This window comes from Amphiura filiformis, chromosome 16, assembly GCF_039555335.1.
Source record: "Amphiura filiformis chromosome 16, Afil_fr2py, whole genome shotgun sequence".
Lineage (NCBI taxonomy): Eukaryota > Metazoa > Echinodermata > Ophiuroidea > Amphilepidida > Amphiuridae > Amphiura > Amphiura filiformis.
Genome location: NC_092643.1, coordinates 58,979,594 through 58,999,449, shown reverse-complemented (window position 1 = coordinate 58,999,449; position 19,856 = coordinate 58,979,594). Strand labels below are relative to the sequence as shown.

General features: G+C 37.3%; 1 protein-coding gene across 1 annotated transcript in view; it reads left to right on the top strand.

Annotated features, from left to right (window-relative positions):
* Positions 1 to 19,856, top strand: part of LOC140136271 (guanine nucleotide-binding protein G(s) subunit alpha-like) — a 122,652-nt gene that overhangs the window by 25,231 nt on the left and 77,565 nt on the right. The window contains 1 exon segment of the mRNA XM_072157994.1: positions 6,750 to 6,847. Within this exon segment, the coding sequence (XP_072014095.1) occupies positions 6,750 to 6,847 (98 nt within the window).

The window sequence follows — 19,856 nt, the reverse complement described above, 5'->3', positions numbered from 1 at the left end:
GGTATATACCCCCTAAAAAATTTTTTTTTTAATGATGAAAAAAAATTTTTGCTACAACTCTGCTGCATTGGGTATATGTCTGCAAATCAAACCAATAGCTACAAATGGTTACAGCACAAGCATAGGTATCCCACATGATTGGATAGCATCATCATGCGAATACACATATGGGCACGGAAAGCTTGGCTGGCCAGAGTACCACCCCCCGGTGGTGTGCTGTCCTCAGTCGTGTATGCAGCACTCGAGGGATCCATGGTTCAAAACCATAACCTAGAAAACAAGTTTTCTTTTCTTCCTTCCTTCCTTTCTTCCTTCCTTCCTTTCTTCCTTCTTCCTTCCTTCCTTCCTTCCTTCCTTCCTTCCTTCCTTCCTTCCTTCCTTCCTTCCTTTTTTCTTTTTGTCTTTCTTTTTGTCTTTCTTTTTGTCTTCCTTTTTTCTTCCTTCCTTCCCCTTTGCCGAAACGCCTCCAGTGAGGATTTTAAAACCCTATGTTGCAATATTAAACGTGGCCTACTTTTTTCAGCAATATAATAGCAATACATGACTGTACAATACAGCATATCATGACGATGAATGAAATTAAGCCTCCAGATCATTTGATAACAACAATCATATTTGCATCAGACAATCATCAAATTAATATTCCAAGTTATTAATGGCATTAATATTTTGTGTCCACACCAGTGTTTGTCTCCGTTGCTATTTTTAGCACAGCAAACCTGGGCGGCATTAAAATCACGTTACATGTGTTATGGTGATATAGTGTGCTATAATACTGTATTGTGGATATATTCTGTGAGGTTTTATTTTCGCACCTTTCGCTTTTAATTATTTTCTGAACTGCAATAAAACGCCCACAAAAATATTTTTGACACATAGGTTTTAATGTGCACATTTTGTAACTGTAATACAAGAAACCGCAAAACAACTTGGAAAAGTTAAAAACGCGAAAAATTAATACCGCTAAAATACGCGGCTATACAGCATGCAACTCCGTGGATAAAACCAGATGGAGTATATAGTGTAGTGCAAGGTTCAGCTACCTGATTTATGAGTGTAATTTAGATTGAGAATGTTTGTGTGAGGGTGGGGCTGTTTGTGGGAGGATGTGTACGTGTATTTTGTAGTACAGAAATGCGTTTAGGCTGTTGTATCCATTTTTGCAGCATCGTGTGACGCTTCTTTCTATTGCTGCATTGCGCGTTGAAATTGAAATATAATCCGTGTGATGTATCGTAAGAATGGTGTTACTGTAGGCCCTACAGCATGATAGCTCATCATGCATTTTGGCCCAACCTTGATCCTCCCCCCACAGCCAGCTCGTGCATTTTGGGTCCGACTGATTTCCAGACGGCCAATCTAATCGGAAGCATATACAACTTAAGTTGCATATTCATTATCAGGATGAGCTTATTTTTGAATCATTTAAAAAATATTGTCAAGCCTATTTTGAACAATTTTTTTTTCCAAAGTCGTCAAGGTGGTCGATACTTTTTGTTGAGAATCACACAATTTCTAATTTTAGAAATGTTTTTCCTCTTGTCTTATAAAAACAAAACAAACATTTTGGAAACATGTGTTTTTGTTGGGTTTTTTTGCCTAATGTTTTAAAATAGCTGAACTCTTAAATTATGTTGTCTCGTGAACTCTTACATTATGTTGGTCTCAGAAAGCTTACATGGTAGGGTTATAATTACCAGCTCATCTTGCGTTCATAATGGAGCATCACTGAATGCAGTCTGTGTTTCAAATCTGTGATGGATAATTAAAAAAGGAGATATCAATCGTAACGGGCTGTTCCAATTGAAATCCATACGCCCCTATGGAAGACATGACCTCAATCTCCCACACAGGGGGGTGTAGATTTCAAATGGAATCACCCATTCAGGTAGTCCTATTTGAAATTCACACTCCCTATGTGGGAGATTAAGGTCATGTCTTCCATAGGGGGCGTATGGATTTCAACTGGAATAGCCAAGTCATAAGGCAGGCAAGGAAGCAGGTTGTAGATCCAATTCCCGTCATTTGAAACCACTTAGTTAGTAGATGGCTACATTAATTATTTTTTGATAGGTCTCATTCCTCCTCTTCTTGACAACCTGCACGGTGTAGGCCCAGAGAAGATATCTTACACTTCCCATAATGCATTTCTCCAATTTTTCTCCACTGATCTGCTATTTAGTGCAACATGGGCGATAATGCATTTTCCACCTTGATGTGGCAGTGATGTCAGTGCACATTTCATTGGGCGCAGCTACAAATCACTAATGTTGGCTCAAAGTGCATGCGCATAAAAACGCCGCATAGATGCAAGTGCGAAACAGCTGCCTCAACGCATTGACGTCGCTGCCACGTCAGGGTGGAAAATGCTTTCTAAAGTGAAAAAATGTACTTCAACAAACAGATCTTGCAAAATATGTTTATTTGTGGACTATCGACCCATGTTTATCATTCTATTCTCAAAATAAATGAAAACTAAGGGTACCTGTATAAAGTAATGGGAATGTCATTTGATGTCAGATTCAGATTTAGTTGCATCTCAAATTTCATAATAAAATTGCACACAGTATACATATTAACATTGTACACAAATTAATTAAATTAATGTACAACCACAAAAGATGTCTGTGGTATTGCTTTTTTAGCATAACATGAGATGAGGATGCCATGAAAATGCAAAGCATGTAGGCCATGACACCGGTGGTTACGAAAGAAAAATGATCATAATGTTAATAAGGCCCCGAACAATCGATTTTGAGTTTCCCGTCACATAATTTTTGAAAACAAGTGAGGTAACTTTTTCATTATTCATTATTCATTATTTTCGTGACTTTCATTATATGACAAAATGCGAGTGTAAAACAAGTTGTTATTTACCGCTCACTCACTCAAAGGATGTTTAACCAAAGATATAAACTTGCAAAGAGGCTGCAAGGTCAAAATTGATACCAATTCCTTTCTTTTTACTATTATTTTTCTTATTTATTTATAATTTTGTGTGATTTAAGTACAAATTATCCAGTTGACGCGTTGACATGCGATATCGTCCACTGCATGACAGTACGACCACTGTCGCATATCTTAATTGATATGTACATGACAAATCTTTAATACAAACGTCAGCAAAGTCCCATCAAATTAAAATCAAAATACTGAAACAATTGCAATTCATGAATTGGTAAGTTTTACAGCTCCACTATCGAATCTTGCGCCAACAAAATTAAAGGGAAAACCCCATGCGTACGTGTTTTGTTGATGTTGAATACCGCATAGTTCTTGCAGCAATGTCATAAACACAACGGAGTTGAAATATATAATTTTTTGCTCTTTTTGTATATTAAATTTAATTTAAAACTATGTCGAATACTATTTAAAAATAAATAATTGATCAATCGGGACAACAAATATAAAATTAACAGTATTAATATATCAATATATTTTTTTTAAATTCGCACAAACATCACTATTCATTGTGCGATTTCGCGAACAGCACTGTAGAATCATTGATCTGCATGACAGCATTAATCTGTCAGTCCAGTATATGATACGCGCGTGGAAAAGGACAGCGACGTCAACATATTTACAAAGCGTTGCGAACCGGGCCTACAGGATCTAGGCTATCACTATCAGACGCCAATCAACCGGCCGCATTGAGTTTACTGCCGGTAGCGAAATCGATGTTTTGAATTTGATTTTTCCACTAAAAATGCACGGATTTCATCGGTTTTTTTCTCAAAAATGATAAGATTTTATTTTTATTTTTCAAAATCGCAATAATGAATTCAAGTGCGGGCACGAAAATGAAGTGCGGGCGGGCGACGGGAAACTCAAAATCGACTTTGCCAGGCCTAATAATAAATGCCTTGACCAGCTATCTATCTACGGTGACCCCCTTCACCAGGTCACTTGTGCCTGGCCGAAGTTTTGTTGGCGTTATCTCCTACATGTAGATATCAGCTGTCAATGACTAGATATGCTTATGATAAAAAATATACACATCACATGCTCCACCTACGTGTACTTCTCGTATGTACCTTATGTGACCATCCTCCACAACTGAGCCTGGATGTCGCCAGTGCCACTATTGAGATATGCTTCATTGAACTTAACAATAAACAATAGGAAACAAAGGATTTATTGACTGTTTTATTGATTTTTACTACTTAAATGTCAAGTACTATAGACATGATATACATCATTTTAAAGCTAATTTCAAGCAGAATATTTTGGTTGAATATCTCAAAAATGATGATTGGCAACTTCAGGGCTCAGTTGTGCTGGATGGTCACATATTTGTACATAGTTTCAAGATTGAAAAATAAAAACAAAATTGTAGGAAGTAAAATGTACACATTTTTGTCTCTTTTTCAAGGTGAGTTGCAAACTCTTCTTGTCATGTGTCATGCTTACATACATGTAGTTCATAACACTACTGCAACTCAGTTCAAAATATATTTAGGGGTTTAGTAATACAGGAGTGGAGGGGATCAGTAAAATATGGGATGTGGAAGTAGTAGCTCTCAGTCAGCAAGAATCCCCTTTCCCACTGCCCCACCTGACCGTAATAACTGACACTGGTGAGAGAGCACGTAAGTAGAGTCTACTAATATCGCATAGATAACTAGCCCCAGGGAACTAAAACCTGTGATAAGAATAGATGATTGATGCCAAAAATAGCCTGTTTGTTTATTCTTTTAATCCTCATTTCATTACGAGGAAGTGTTATTTGATCCGAGGGAAAAATAGTACATTTCTGTAGTAAATTTTATCCAGGCATTTTTGTATTTTTTTACACAGTATTAATATGTTGTTTTGGGAGGGCGGAAAGGTTAGCTTTGAAATTAATACTAATAGTACCATTTCTTATTTTCCGGAGGTGTATTGAAATCAAGGGTTTAGGACCAGAAAGTCCTATCTGCAATAGCTGCCAGGTGTCTTATTGTATACTTATAGAATGCAAAACTTGTCAAAATATACATAGGGCAGCTATTGCAGGCAAGCCCTTCTTGTCCTAAACCCTCGGAAATAAATGCAACTGAAAACAGGATATCTAGTAAATACAGACATGAGGTGTACATGTCTGCTAATGTGGCTCCTTGAAGGGGGTGTTAGCAGTATTGAACCAGAACCAAATTTACTAAGCTTAAAATTCCCTGGTAAAATTCTAAAAGAAACCAGCAAGGTATTGCCTGTGGTTAGACTTGTGAACCCTAGATCACATAAGCTGCTGCAGCATCCTCCAAGTTGATATTTATTCGTAGGTGGTGTCGGCACTACTAGGTATTTCGATACTTCAACACAGCGGGGAAGCTCTTCCTTCGCTCTTCCTTATCTCTACTGGCGCTATTTTTAGTAACACATGGAAATTAGAGCACCTATATCAATCATTATAGTGTGGCCCCAGTGTGAAGTTGTTGTGGCTGACCTCTGACCTTACGAGGTCAGGCAATCTGGGTTGGTAGTGAGACCTGATGGCATGTGGCATGTGGTAGTTTACACGTATTTATATATAGAGTGTGATGAAGGAGGGAATGTACTGCACAGATGGATGCCATGCTAAGCACTTGACATCTATGTCTTCAAGTGATTGCAAGTATTGGAGATATTCAGTAGGGTCTCAAACATTCTCAATCGTCAGGGCACAGTTCGTTTGGCACTGATATAAGAATGACCTTTCTATGTTTGGGTACAAACAAATCATACCATACAACTAGAGGTCCGATGTTGAGCTATGAATTTTGAATGGTGGACTTGTGGCTAGTATTAAACTGTGTTTTTGGGGATGAGACAATAGGATTTGTAGGTATTCAGGCATGGTGAACTTTAACAGGGTTTTAAGGATACTATAAATAGTACGGTAATTATAAGCATATAAGCCCAACTTTGCATATTCCCTTCCCTTACATTTATTAACATTGAAACAAGGGGTGCATCCAGGTATAATAACTCAGCAAAGCCCATATTTTCAACAATTTAGATCACATTAACGTAATGTCCAGAGCTGAATATATTATGAAGAAAAGCTGAAATGTTTCTTTCAGACAAATTTGTGTCTCGCATTGTCTTACGCCCTGCTAGGGTGAAACATATCAGTTCGGGGGCACTCGTAATAACCGGACGTCTCTGATTTCAAAGACTGGTCAGTGATTTCACATACGGGGGTCTGTGATATCACATACGTCGAGCTTTGTTGACAATTCGGCACTCGATGCAGCACATCGGAACGAAGCTGAGTGTATTACAATAAGCTTTCCTATGTTTAGCAAATATCTACCTGTGCAAAAATTATATCTATCTGTGCAAATTCTGACAAATGGTCCCAGAACACACTTAGATTGCAATGGCTAAAATCAGATGTTTTGAGGTAAAAAAAATCCCAATTTCACTATCCAATTCATGAATTGGATAGTAAAATTAGCAGGCACTCAACATGCTCAACTTGGGCTAGCTACAACCTTGATAAGGCCTATACACAAAATTATTCCCACTAAGCTACACGTTCATCAAAATTACTTATATCGTTTGCGACTGGGTTTTGAAACTAGGGAGTATGTGATTTATGAGACGTCTCTGAAATATGATACTGTAAGGTGACATAACGCTTCAAGAGTATTTGATATCAGAGACGTCTTTGAATTAGCAGTGCCCCCGAACTGATATAGGCCGCCTCCTTCATTACAAATTAATTTACAGAGAAACTACCATTTTTCCATGATTCTAACATATTTTTCTTCTTCAAATCTTTTCAGGAATTCTGGGAACATACAGCTATCTTATGGCAAGATGCAGGTGTTAAAGCATGCTATGAGAGAGCACATGAATATCAACTTATAGATAGTGCACAGTAGTAAGTACAATATTTAATGTAATACCGCAGCAGACAATATGCCTTTCCATGATGCATTGTTAAAATGCCAAAAAAGTTAATTATCATTTTGTTGGCCCCTGAACATGTTTAAAGTAAAACCTCATATGTAATGTCTAAGCAGTTTTATTTTTAAACATGTTCAAGGGCTACAAGTATATTGGAGGTTTTTACTGGAATTTAACGGCATGATGGGAAAAGCAATATTCTCTGCTGTGATATACCAGTGTGATAGTGCAAAAAAGGTGGATACATGGAAATAGTTGCCATGTTGTATTATCTTGTATTTCATCTGAAAATGAAAGTAATGTGAACAATTTATTTGTGAATGTTCTCATCATCCACATAGATGAATATGATAAAGTGAATTATAAATCTTGTTCATCTGGACATGGTATTTTTGATAGCTACGGTGTCAAGTCTCATTCGAGACGCATCATCAGGCTGTCTGGTCAGGCACCGCAACACTGACCTGTGACACGGTTGGAATGACTTCACAGGAGAGTCGTCAAGGAAGTTTCCCGATCACTAGGTCCTGGAAAGGTTATGGCGTAGTCTCCCTGCACGATTGAGCGATTGTGAACGAGCGAGTGATTGTGATGTTTCAGAATTTGGGAGTATCGCTGTGACAAATCTTACACAAAGCCTAATTTTGAATAGCATGAAGCTCTAGATAGTAAGGGCCACAGTTCTGTATAAATCATTCCCCCATCCATTCCCCTGTCTACACTCTGTGCGAGATACCCTAACAGGAGTTTGTACTCTACAGATGCAGATGCAGATGAGCCAGCCGAGGTGTCAGTCGACATGAGGTTTACCTCTAGTTGTGGTCTGGCTGAGTGACTTTGTGGCTCGCTCATATAAAAGCTCTCAATTTGAAGGCATATAATGATATAATGCAAGGAAACCGAGCCAGTTTTTACTAGCATAAGCTCGGTTCTCTCAAATTTAGAGGGTGTTGATGGCATGTGATGCGGGTACCTGTTTATTCAGAGGATAACGTCCAGATCCCGATTCTTCCATTCATGTAACAATATGATTTTATTGACAGACGGCAGCCATTTGTAGTTGCAACCTCCTTTGCTGCATTCATGTAGCGATATGATTTATTATTATTTCTCCCCTTCAAATTGGATTCGAAATATTCTAGGAACGCTCCATGTTGGAAATACATCCCAATACACTTGAAATCCATTTTCATGACAGTACCTATAATATTCCAGCAACATGAGTCATGCTCTCCGACATCAAGTCTCTGGGTTGTCGAGCAAGTTTTGACCAATCAGTGCTGGGGACACAATGTTGTTCACGAGAAGTTGTAGTGATACATGTAGCTCTACTTGGGATAATCATATTTATAATGGCTGCCCTAAATTGAGTTTGTTCAAATTTGACAGATGAGAGAGGAGGCATTATTGACCAAAAAGACCTCATCCCAATGGCATAGTTCAATAACCTCAATAAAACAATCATAGTGTAAAATTGACCTCAAGTTGCAGAGTATGAGTTTTTGTACCTAAATTTTCAAAGGTCATTCAATGAATGTGCAAATGTATAGGAGTTAAAGAACTGTGCCCTGATATATGAACATGTTGTGGATCCTAGTGAGGGGCCCGTACTTTTAACAATACATTCAGACTGTCACATTTCACTGAATGTGTCAGAACTACATGACACATTTTTACATTTTTTTGGCATGATAGCTCATTTGATGAGTATGATTTTGTTCATTCATCCTTGAACCCTGGCTATCACAAGTTACAATTTTATACATAGAAATACCTGTTACAAAAAAATATGTACATGTGAAGTAGGGTGCATCAAACGCCCCTCATGTCAACCATATTTTTTGTACCTAGTGTCAAACTGTGCCACTTAACTAGAAAATCATCCCCTCCAAATTTAAATTCAATCGGAGGTCAGGAAGGGGTCCACCGTGAGCTTAAAGTTGGACAGAGGCAACCAATGAAAGTCCGGCCGGCAGCTATTGTATTATATACAGTTAAATACACACACATTAATAGCTGCCTGTAATGAAAATTTTTTAAAGTACTTCATATCTCAGCCAATACTCAATCAAATGCAAATCCATTTGAACTAAGCAAAAAGGCAGCTATTTTCAGATATATTTGAAGTCATAATAATAGCTGCCATGTGCATATTTCTCTATTTACAGCTGTTTCTGCATGGAAAATGGATCCATCATGCGCTACAAGCTTAAAGTTTATGTATGATAGGTGCCTTTAACTAAATGACAAATCAATCAGGCAGCTATTTTCATTACTTTATACTGCACATCAATCACTGTGGCTGCCATATGAATAACAATGTAATAAATTGCTTAATATTTATCAGTCCATATGATATGCTTTCTCAGATTAGGTGTCTGCTTTCTATCTTGCTCCACCACTTGCAAGATATTTGATTATGTTCCTCACTCTGGGCAGTAGCTAGGAAATCTGTATGAGTTTAACAACACTTTCTGCTGCATCATTTACCACATTGACGGCTCTAACATTGCTAAGCGATAGCAGTAAAGCTAAGGACTCGGGCCAATCAATTACATTCAAGCAGTCATGTATGTCCAAACTGCTGTATAATGTCAAAATCTCTCTAATGCAGAATCACATTGAACAGCTTCTGCAAAGCACTGTGACAACTAAGCACCAGCTACCAAAGATATGTGAAACAATAATCTAAAGTTCCTGCTGGATAACATGCAGTATTGCTTCTGACCCGCCATGGAATGATCTTCAGTTGTACAAGCGCCTCCTGTAGTATGCCGATATCAATTTCGGTGTTGCAACAAGTGCATGGAAACCCACAAAGCCCTGAGCAGACATCTGTGGTACATGCATCTCACCGAAGAGATGGCACCGCTTGCTCTCTTCAGTGGAAAGGTACCAGTACAATAGAGACAAGCTTTAGCGAGAAGGCTACTTGAACTTAAAGCTGATGCAGCAGCACTAAAGCCATATATTCGCTTGGCGCAGGCTTTCGAAAGCCAAAGTTCCCTGACCCTGAGAATATCACTTAGTCAACAGTCGTCCTAGCTGATTTTGCAGGCAAGGTTCACTATGAACATCCTGCAGATCAATGACAAATTCCTAGCAGACAATGTTGACACTTGGCCCGAGTCCTCAGTTTATCTGCAATCGCTTAGCAATGTTAGAGCCGTCAATGTAGCTCAATATGGTAAATGATGCAGCAGAGCGTGGCGTGAAACTCAGTGCAGATTTCTAGCTGCTGCCCAGAGTTAGGAACATTATCAAAATGTCTTGCAAGTGGTGGAGCAAGATAGAAAATGGACACCTAATCTGAGAGAGCGTAAACTGAATGATGTTACCTAATTTACCAATATCATATGGACTGATAAGCAACATAGATAAGCACATTTATTACATTGTTATTCATATGGCAGCCACAGTGATGTTCAGTATAAAGTAATGAAAACTAAATAGCTGCCTGATTGATTTGTCATTAAGTAAAAGGCACCTATCATGCAAACTTTAAGCTCTCGGCATGCGATGGACACATTTTCCATGAAAATAGAGAAACATGCACATGGCAGCTATTATTATGACTTCAAATATGTCTGAAAATAGCTGCCTTTTTGCTTAGTTCAAATAGATTTGCATTTTATTGAGTATTGTCCGAGATATAAGGTACTATAAAAACATTCACTAAAAGCAGCTATTAATATGTATGTATAACTGTATATATAATTCAATAGCTGCCGGCCGGACTTTTACTGGTTGCCTCTGTCCGAACTTTAAGCTCACGGTGGACCCCCTTCCCGACCTCCGATTGAATTTAAATTTGGAGGGGATGATTTTCTAGTTAAATGGCACAGTTTGACACTAGGTACAAAAAATATGGTTGACATGAGGGGCGTTTAATGCACCCTAATGTGAAGTGCTCAGTACTCCCCACGATGTGAATATATTTATATCCGTTTCTCATCCAGTAATTCCTAGACTTTTTCTTAAAATTTATCAATCTCTAGTGCATACCATTTCTGCAGACAAGATAACAAATGTGAAAGAAAGTCTAAATTTAGTTTTAATTAGTATTCCGCAACATTTTTGCATTCATTTTACTCTCTACAAATAGTGTTTGATATTTATTGTTATATCATATTTAATAAAGTGAGGTCCTTTTTGAGAATGGTTTGTCTTGAATTAAATTCACCCTTTTTTGGTAATTCCCAATCCCAGAATCCTTTGCAAAGTATGTTGACATTGGTGTGCACATAACTGCGCATGTTGGACTGCATGCGCAGTGACAACGTGCCCATCGACGAAGATTTAATATCGGTTGAATTTGCAACAGCTTTCAGGAGTTTGAGAGATTGTCATATTTGAGAGAGTGATCAAATGTGAGTTGAGGCGTGTCAAAGATGGGATTGGGAACCATAGCAACTGCAACTGTGTATATTAACATAAATGCTTAATTCATTATCATTAGTAGATGATAATGTAGGTTATAACATTTATTTCACTTGTGAATTTATAGTATCAAATAGTGGTTTTCTTTGTATTGCCTCGTCTGTTTGGGACCAATTTAAAGGAGGACTGACAGTGAAAACTAAAATTTGACACCAAAAAAATACAATGTTATAATATGGCTTCAAGAATTATAGTTACTGGTCTCTGATACCCACTGTATTTGATTTCCGCTGTCCAATATTTGTCCTATTCAAAATGATCCTATATTATTCCTATATTTTTGCAAGGGCTGCCTTGAATTGCAGTCTTGGAATAAGTGGTGATGAGGTAGTTGATCAGACTATCCACCTTTAAAAAGAGCTTCTGTTAAAGGTAGCGCTATTTTCAAAATGGTGTTGTCGACAAACCTATTTGACATCCTGACTTGTCAGCAGCATACAAAAATTAAGCCATCAAATTCTGTGATATTATGTACACAGGGCATGCATTGAACAGTTCAACTGCTATATTTGGTATTTAAACACTCCTTTTCTATGATAATTTATCCAGCCGATTTGAATCTTGCCTTTGTTGAGAACTTGTTGACATCAAATCAGGATAAAATGTAAATCTATCAACAAGAGCACTTGGGTAAATAAGACATTAAAACGGACAAGTTGCGCATCAGTGAAAACTCTTGAATCAAGAGATGTGGTTAAGATTCATTCAAAATTTGAATATATTTAAGTTAGGTGGTGAATGATGATTGGTTATTAAAGGTTAAGGCACTGAAAAAACCCCTGTTGTGCGAACAGACGGACGGACAGATATGTGGCAAAGGTGTAAATGAAGGTCTCACAAACTAGAGGTCTTTGGTGCGATTCCCCAGGCACTTAACTGGCGGAAGAGGTTCCTCATATTGTGTTGATTAATCAGTTATTTCAAGGAAAAGGTTGGAAAAACTGGCTTTCTCAAAGCGTTGATGATGTTATTGACCCATCTGTTTGGAGCAGGAATCTTGACTAGATGTTATTGTTTTACCAGAAGTACTCCAGTCTCCAATGTTGGTCTTTGGTCAAGGAATCGGTATGGATTCGCTAGAGAGGAGAAAACACCATGAATAGAGATGAGAGGACATACGTTCTAAGTTACATCTTCGATCTTTTGCTCAAGACCAAGGTTGGATACAGTTTAGTACTTTCGGTAAAACAATAATATCCGGTCAGGATTCCCGCTTCGAGCAGATGGATCAATTAAATCATCAATGCTTTCAAGTGAAAGTTCTGATATAACTGTCAGCATAAAAACATAATTTTTGCCTAAAGTTGGTCTTGTATGACAAAGAACTTTAAATAGTGATCACTTTTATGTTATCGCCTTTGAAATAAGGCTTAATTATCTTAATGCGAAAATGTTGTTTCTGGCATATTCGTTACAGCTATCAGAAACTATATAAACAGTATATTGATAAACATAAACAAAATAGGAAGTGGGGAAGAACGTTGGCTCTGTGTCAGCCAATCACAACATTGACCATTGATTTACGAGTCCCTTGATAAAAAAATATGTTTGGACAAATTGTGCGATTTTTCTAGATTCAAAATTAAAGAGGAGATCATCAATTTGATGCCGCTACTTGATATTTATTACGTGCCTGGATGATTGCAAACAGTACAGGGACACTGTCAGGAGTAGTATACAGGGTGCAGAGCAAGTAATATGATTGTCTATAAATTATATAATGGATCAGGATCATGTGAATATTAAGGACTAAATAAGGAGTGGTCTTCATGGATCACCATTTACTTTGTGTGCTCCACTCATGCGTTTTTATAATGTTTTTATCCTTTGTATAACAGCGCTACGAGGCTTTCTTGCACACCAGCGCTTTATAAATGTCTTGCATTATTTAGAGGTTAATAACTGCGCATCGGTTATTTGGAGGACATTGTGAAAAATCTAAACATTTTGCCTTTGGCCCCGAGGAATATTCCGAGGTCCAAAGCAAAATGTTTAAATTTTTCACAATGCCCGACATATTACCGATGCAAAGTTATTAACCTCATTCATAACCGTCGCTTTGATCTTTTAACTTTACAAAATAACACACAATTTTCCTCAAAAGTTTGTAAAAATAAACTATTTTTACATCTTCCCTTTCCCAAAATCGATCAAGCTAAAACAAGACGACCAATAACAAAAGTGCGTATCATAATCTGTGCAAATATGGTAGCGCGCGATCCAAATATGGCAGCCAGCGTCGCAAGCAGTTTGTTGGACGCAATCGGCGCGCATGAGAAGTCAATTGTGTGCGACATTGGAACAATTACGCATTTTGCGGTCAATTGTGAGATATTAATGACCTCGATTTGCGTTAAGCGTTTTGGAAATAATTTAATATGATTGGATCGCACGCATCGCATTTATTAATGAGGTTATGAATAATTATTATTATTATTTTTTGTGCAGAGATGCCATTTGTCAGGTTTTTTCTGGGGGCTTTTTAGCCCAAATTACATGCGCTCTTTCAGGTTCTCTCAACAGTTTTAGGTTTTTGGAGTGAAATCGAGTGGCACTTCTGTTAGTGTATGTTATGAATGAAGAAAACTCTTGAATCTTTACAACATGCAGTCCATATATACATGTACCACATGTATGTAGTACTACGCAGATGAACAATAATATGTCAGTCTTCAGAAACCCCTATTTGTAGTGTGATAATACATAGCAATGAAACCTTTTGGTGTTTGCAAAGCTAAAAAAATGGATTTGCAATAATTAATCTGGATTCAATTTGATGTGGAACAAACAATTAATGAATACAGATTCACTGTTAGGCTTCATGTTCTATAAATAAATGGAATCCTATGACCAGAATATAAATAGTATATAAAATAGTGAATATTCTCAGTCATTACAATGAAAAAAAAAAAATCACAAAGTTTTGAATTTAAATTTGCAAATCTTTGTGATAAATAGGATCTATTTGAAAACCTTTGGGGGAAGATTTACAAGATAGGAATTCTGTGCTAAGAATTAAGGGTTTAGGATGATAACAAGCAAATTTACACATAAAAAAGGAACTGGTCACCACCCGACCATGTCAATCCTAACCCAAACCTCTTAATCCTAATCCATATCTCTTAAACCTATTACCTATCCCTAATTCTATCTGTAAGCTGACCCAAATCCTAACCCTAAAACATAACCTAATCCTAAATGTAACCCGAAATTGTACAATGTATGTTGTAAATTGTCACACAGGGCCCCCTTGGAGATCAGTACCAGTTACTGAAGGGGCTACCCTGGTTAAAGAAAGATTAAATAAATAAATAAATAATAATCTGTCTTAATTTCTCGAGGTATCTGTGACCTAACCCAAACCCTAACCCTAAAACATAACCTAATCCTAAATGTAACCCAAATCTTAATTTCTCGAGGTAGCTGTGACAATTTTTTCTAGTCTTCAAAACAGACTGAGAAAAATATTATAGCATGAGACTACATCAGGCAATGGGCTATTCTAGTTGAATTCCATATACCCCCTATGCAAAACATGACCACAATCTTCCACACCGGTAGTGTGAATTTCAAATGGGGTTACCTGAATGGGTGACTCCATTTGAAATTTACACTCCCTATGTGGGAAACGAAGGTCATGTCTTCCATATGGGATGTAAGGATTTCAACTGGAAAAGCCTGATGTGGCGTGAATAAACCTGAATTGGGATAAATCGTTATTCAGATTTCATATCACTTGTTGCCTAACAATCAGTGAATGATTTTCAACTTGATGTTAGCCCTGGTCATTGGTATTTGAGCAACACCGATATATACACGTTTAACTTTCAAGACTATGACGCAGCATTTGAATGAGTTAATAATGTAAGAGGATGTTCACAAGTGTCATGCACACAATCTGGAGTTATTTTAGGAGAAATTTCCTCCCGCCTCGGGTGTACGATTAAAAAAACCTCAAAACGTACACTGCGACTGCTGTAGTAGTCCCATATAGTACCATTATGTATGATAACTTGACAATTGGAAGGCGACAGACATCATCTTCAGTGGGTAAAGTTCACCTGTGTGCGTTAGGTTGTTGCGTGAGGCATTGAAGATTAAAATGCCCTCTTGTTTTGCTGTTGTGATATAGCGAAGTTCATCAGTATAGTAATCACCATGTCATTTACCCCGGTCCTGCATCGTGCTATTAATAGCATGTCATGACAAGTCATTACAGACCTACCTCTCTTTCTTGTCTGCCCTTGATGCACTGTGGGTAAAAGAAATTTGGGCTACTGTTTTATCTGAATTTGATTTTAAACATTTATATGCTTTTTTTTCTAGAAATATGTTTATTATCACTCAGAGATTGTATACAGGGAAGAATTAAGAAGCAGTTTAAGAAATTTAGGAATTTTAGAAATTTAGGAATTTTAGAAATTGTAAATCATACTAAATATTACACATGGTATGTACAGAATATTGCATACTCGCCCAAATCAAAACTCTATCATTGGTTAATGATAGCATAATGAAGGTGTGAATACATACACACCTTTTTCATACCAGTGTCACATTTGTATCCGAGCAAATGATGAAGGGGCTGGCCTGCTTTGGTTTGCCGCTCGTCTGTCCGCACGAGGGAACATTAATCGCATTGATCGCACAGCTCATCCGAGTTGTGCTGCTTCTCATATTCATGTGCCTTATGTTTGCGTGTGGCAGACAGAACATTAGCTGAAGCCTGAGTGCATCTTGACTAGTGTGGGAGATTGGAGAGATTTGGTGTGTGTACAGTGACATGCTTGCCGATATAAAATTCAGGGTTCCAACCATAGAGATTATACTCCAAGAGTAGCGACTCAATATTGCCCCATATGTTAAATCTGCCATTTTGGTTTGTTGCAAACATGGCAGAGTCGGTATTCTTTGATTCTACCTCATTAGTACCAACAGACTCTTGAAAGGTCATGGAATTTTGAAAAATGGTAAAAGCAATGGGAAAGTCATTTTGAGAACCCATATTTTTGTCCTCCAGGTGTTAATGAATTGAGGGGCTCATTAACTCGACATATTAACACAGTTCATTGTGCTATTTTTTTTTATTAGGAGATCAATAATTTTGTGCCCTATGCAAGGGTGAAATTAAGTGGGAGACGGGAGCTGTTTGGCCCCTAGAAACTCTGAAATGGCCCCTGGTTTTATCTCAATTGTATTTGACCAGGGACACATTTCTCTAAAACTGGCCCAGGGTTGCCAAACCCAGCGATTTAGTAGCCCAATTGGGCGACTTTTGAAAGATTTTTCCCATGACTTTTGACAATTTCCTGTCCCATAGAAACCAATGGTTAAGAAAAAATTTGGGCGACTTTTCAACTTTGGCTCCCGCGACTTCTGATAGTTTCCTGCCCCATAGAAACCAATGGTAAAGAGAAAAATTGGGTGACTTTTCGATTATTTGACCCACGATTCGGGCTGAAATCTTTTGGCAACCCTGAACTGGCCCTTTGGATAGTGAACCAAAAATCTAAAATTCAAAGCAACTAGTGCTTATTTACTTATCTAGCACATCTTTATTTTATTTTATTGGCCCCTTGGTAATTTGAAATGGCCCCTGGTTCCTCCAAACCTTGGTGAACCTGGGGCCACTTTTTTGCCAAAGTGGCCCCTGGTTCAAGCTCTCTTATTTGGCCCTACATGTCAATGCCCTTCGACCTTTTCCCAATCCTCCAATACCATTTGGAATGTAGGTATAGGTCTACAGTTTGTTAAAGAAACCAATTTTTCGGTAATACTTTTTGTGACCTTTGACCTTTGATGTGAGAATCAGTCATGCTTGAACTAAAAGATTTTGAGATGACACACATAAATCATATGAGTCTTAACAGTCTATGCTTATATTGAGATATAAACAAGTGAAAATATTTTTATTTATTCGTTATTTATTCAGGAAATTCCATCAATACAAATGTACTGGTCTCCCTGGAAGACCTGATTTTATATATATACATAAACATGATAATAAGAATATAAGAAATATATATATTACAAAATGAAGGAATTAAACATGATACAAAACAATATATGGCTCAGATTATTATACAAAACTTACAGACCAATTGCATTTTTAAATTCACCCAAACTCATTGATTTAAAATTGACACGAAGATTGGGAGGAAGCTTGTTCCAAGCAACTGAAGATCTGTAAAGGAAGGTTTTCTTTCCAGAAGAGGTTTTCCATATTGGAACAACCAAACTGTTTTGCGCTTGACCCCTTGTGCATTTGGAATGAGTAGAATGAGTGAAAATAAAATTTGAAGAAAGATACTCAGGAGCAATGTGTGTGAGACATTTAAAAGTTAAAATAAAAGTAAACAAAAAAATAAACAAATAATTAACAAACATCTTTTCCCCCAGAGTAATATTGGAATCCATATATGCCAAACCTGCAATTATGTCACAAGACAAATGCCAATAAAAAAATGTCAAGGTTGTTTCTCTGAAAAGTTACGAATAATTTAACACATCTTAATACGTCATACGGTCAAGTTTTATATTCTATTCACGCATTGAACTTTGCTGGTTTTGAATAAACCTGTCATCGCCTGGGTTACTCCTCAGAGACGAGATTGACTGTCAGGTGACTACAGTTACCTGTGACCACTGTTGCTATTGATAGGTATTGATCAGCTAGATGTTATACAGTTGCCATAGAAACTATCAACAATGAGGGCGACCTTTTTTTTTTGTGTTTTATCAATTGGCTTTCATGCTTCTATAAACATCACAATTTTAATGTATTTTTTGACCAATTACTCTCTTTTCTGCTGTGTATGTTTTAATACATACTCTCTAATGACTTCAATTGCTGACAATTATCGTAAGGCCCTTCACAATTAATTCTTAATTTACTGTTTAAGATATATTATCATAATCAGTGCCCGTCATAATGCAGTGATGTTACACTTGACGAGAAAGAAGATGAAGCTTGAGCTTCCCTTTGTAATCTATCAGCTGAGTGCAAGAAAGTTGTAAGTTCCTCGTTCCCGGGAAATGTTGTCATTTGGGGGGAAATTTTACTGGGAAATAAACATTCTTTCCAGGTCTGGTGTGTTGCTATGTACCACACTTACTGTTGCATCAGCATACTTTTTGTGGAATAACACGATTGTGATTGGTAATTTCTCAAAAGAAGTGCTTTCTCTGTAAGCGTGTGTCTTTGCTTAGTATGCTCAATGCAAAAAGCTGTGCGTCGCATAAGTTGGTTCTCATGATCGAGAATTAGATATTTTGCCAATAAGCAATAACATCAATTTTGTGCTCTTCAGTGTATGTACATGTACATAACTGAATAGGGTTTTGCTTTATCTCAGTACCGTGTTTGCTATAGAATAGACTTTGAACTCTCATTTGTGGGTAATAATTTAGTTGTATTCGGTCAAGGAATTTTCCAGTTTTTTCTTTCATTTCTGTAGGCAATGGACATAATACATGTAAGCTACAACTACAAGTAAATTTGTGTAACTACTTGCACAATTCATTTTAAAATAACATTTGCATAGCAATTTTAAAAAGCAAGAATTATTTTCCACAGGTACATTACAATGTACCCAAAACATGGACAAGCAAAAGATCTTTTTAAATGCCTGCATCAGAGCTGAGTTATGTACCACAAAGTGGCTGTGGTCTCATCGTAGCCCCCACAATAAGGCCCACATGCTTGATATTTTCTTCTGCATGTGGTTCTGTAAGCCCAACTTGCACTCTACTATTTCACCGTCCAGTTATGCTTAATGCCTCTATACATGTAGTATGTCCAACCTTACAAACAACTGTATTGTTTGTAATAAACGCCCGAGGCGTTACATCCAAAAAGGGGGGGGGGCATTTATTAAAAATGAAATTTCAGTGAAAAATCGGGTTAAAATGAATTCCTGATGGTGCTCCTGTAGAAAGGAGGGATTTACAACTATACTAATACTAATACTGCAGCTCCATGGAATCGCTTGGTTGGAACATGATATTTTTCACGGTAAACACAACAAAATTACGTCCGTAACTGCATCATCAAGCAAGAATCTGATGAAATTAGTGAAATTCTACCATAATTAATTAGGCAATGAACTGGATGGAAGTTTGAGCTAACTCACACAATATGGCATGGCAATTTTTGCATTTTTGTTGGGAGGGGGCGTTTATTAGAGGGGGAGCATTTAAACAATACGTATATAGTTATTAAAATGCATTATACCAATAGTCCATAGTCGTATTCTTAAAATTCCATTTATACATAGGGCATAAATGTTGATGTAGGCTTGGATCCAGGAATAGGCTATTTATAGAATTACTAGGCCTATATGAAACCTGGTATGTGCTATTTATAGATGATGTTTCAGTCCAGGGCACTATAGATGGTTATATAATTACTAGAAGTGAGAGCAGGCATAACTATGTTTCTAACTTTCTATGACTGCATGTCCAAATGGAATTAAAAGTTTCTGCAGCTGGTTGATTTATTTGATCAGTATTGAGGATAAAAACCTCAATTTTTTTTGTTGCCT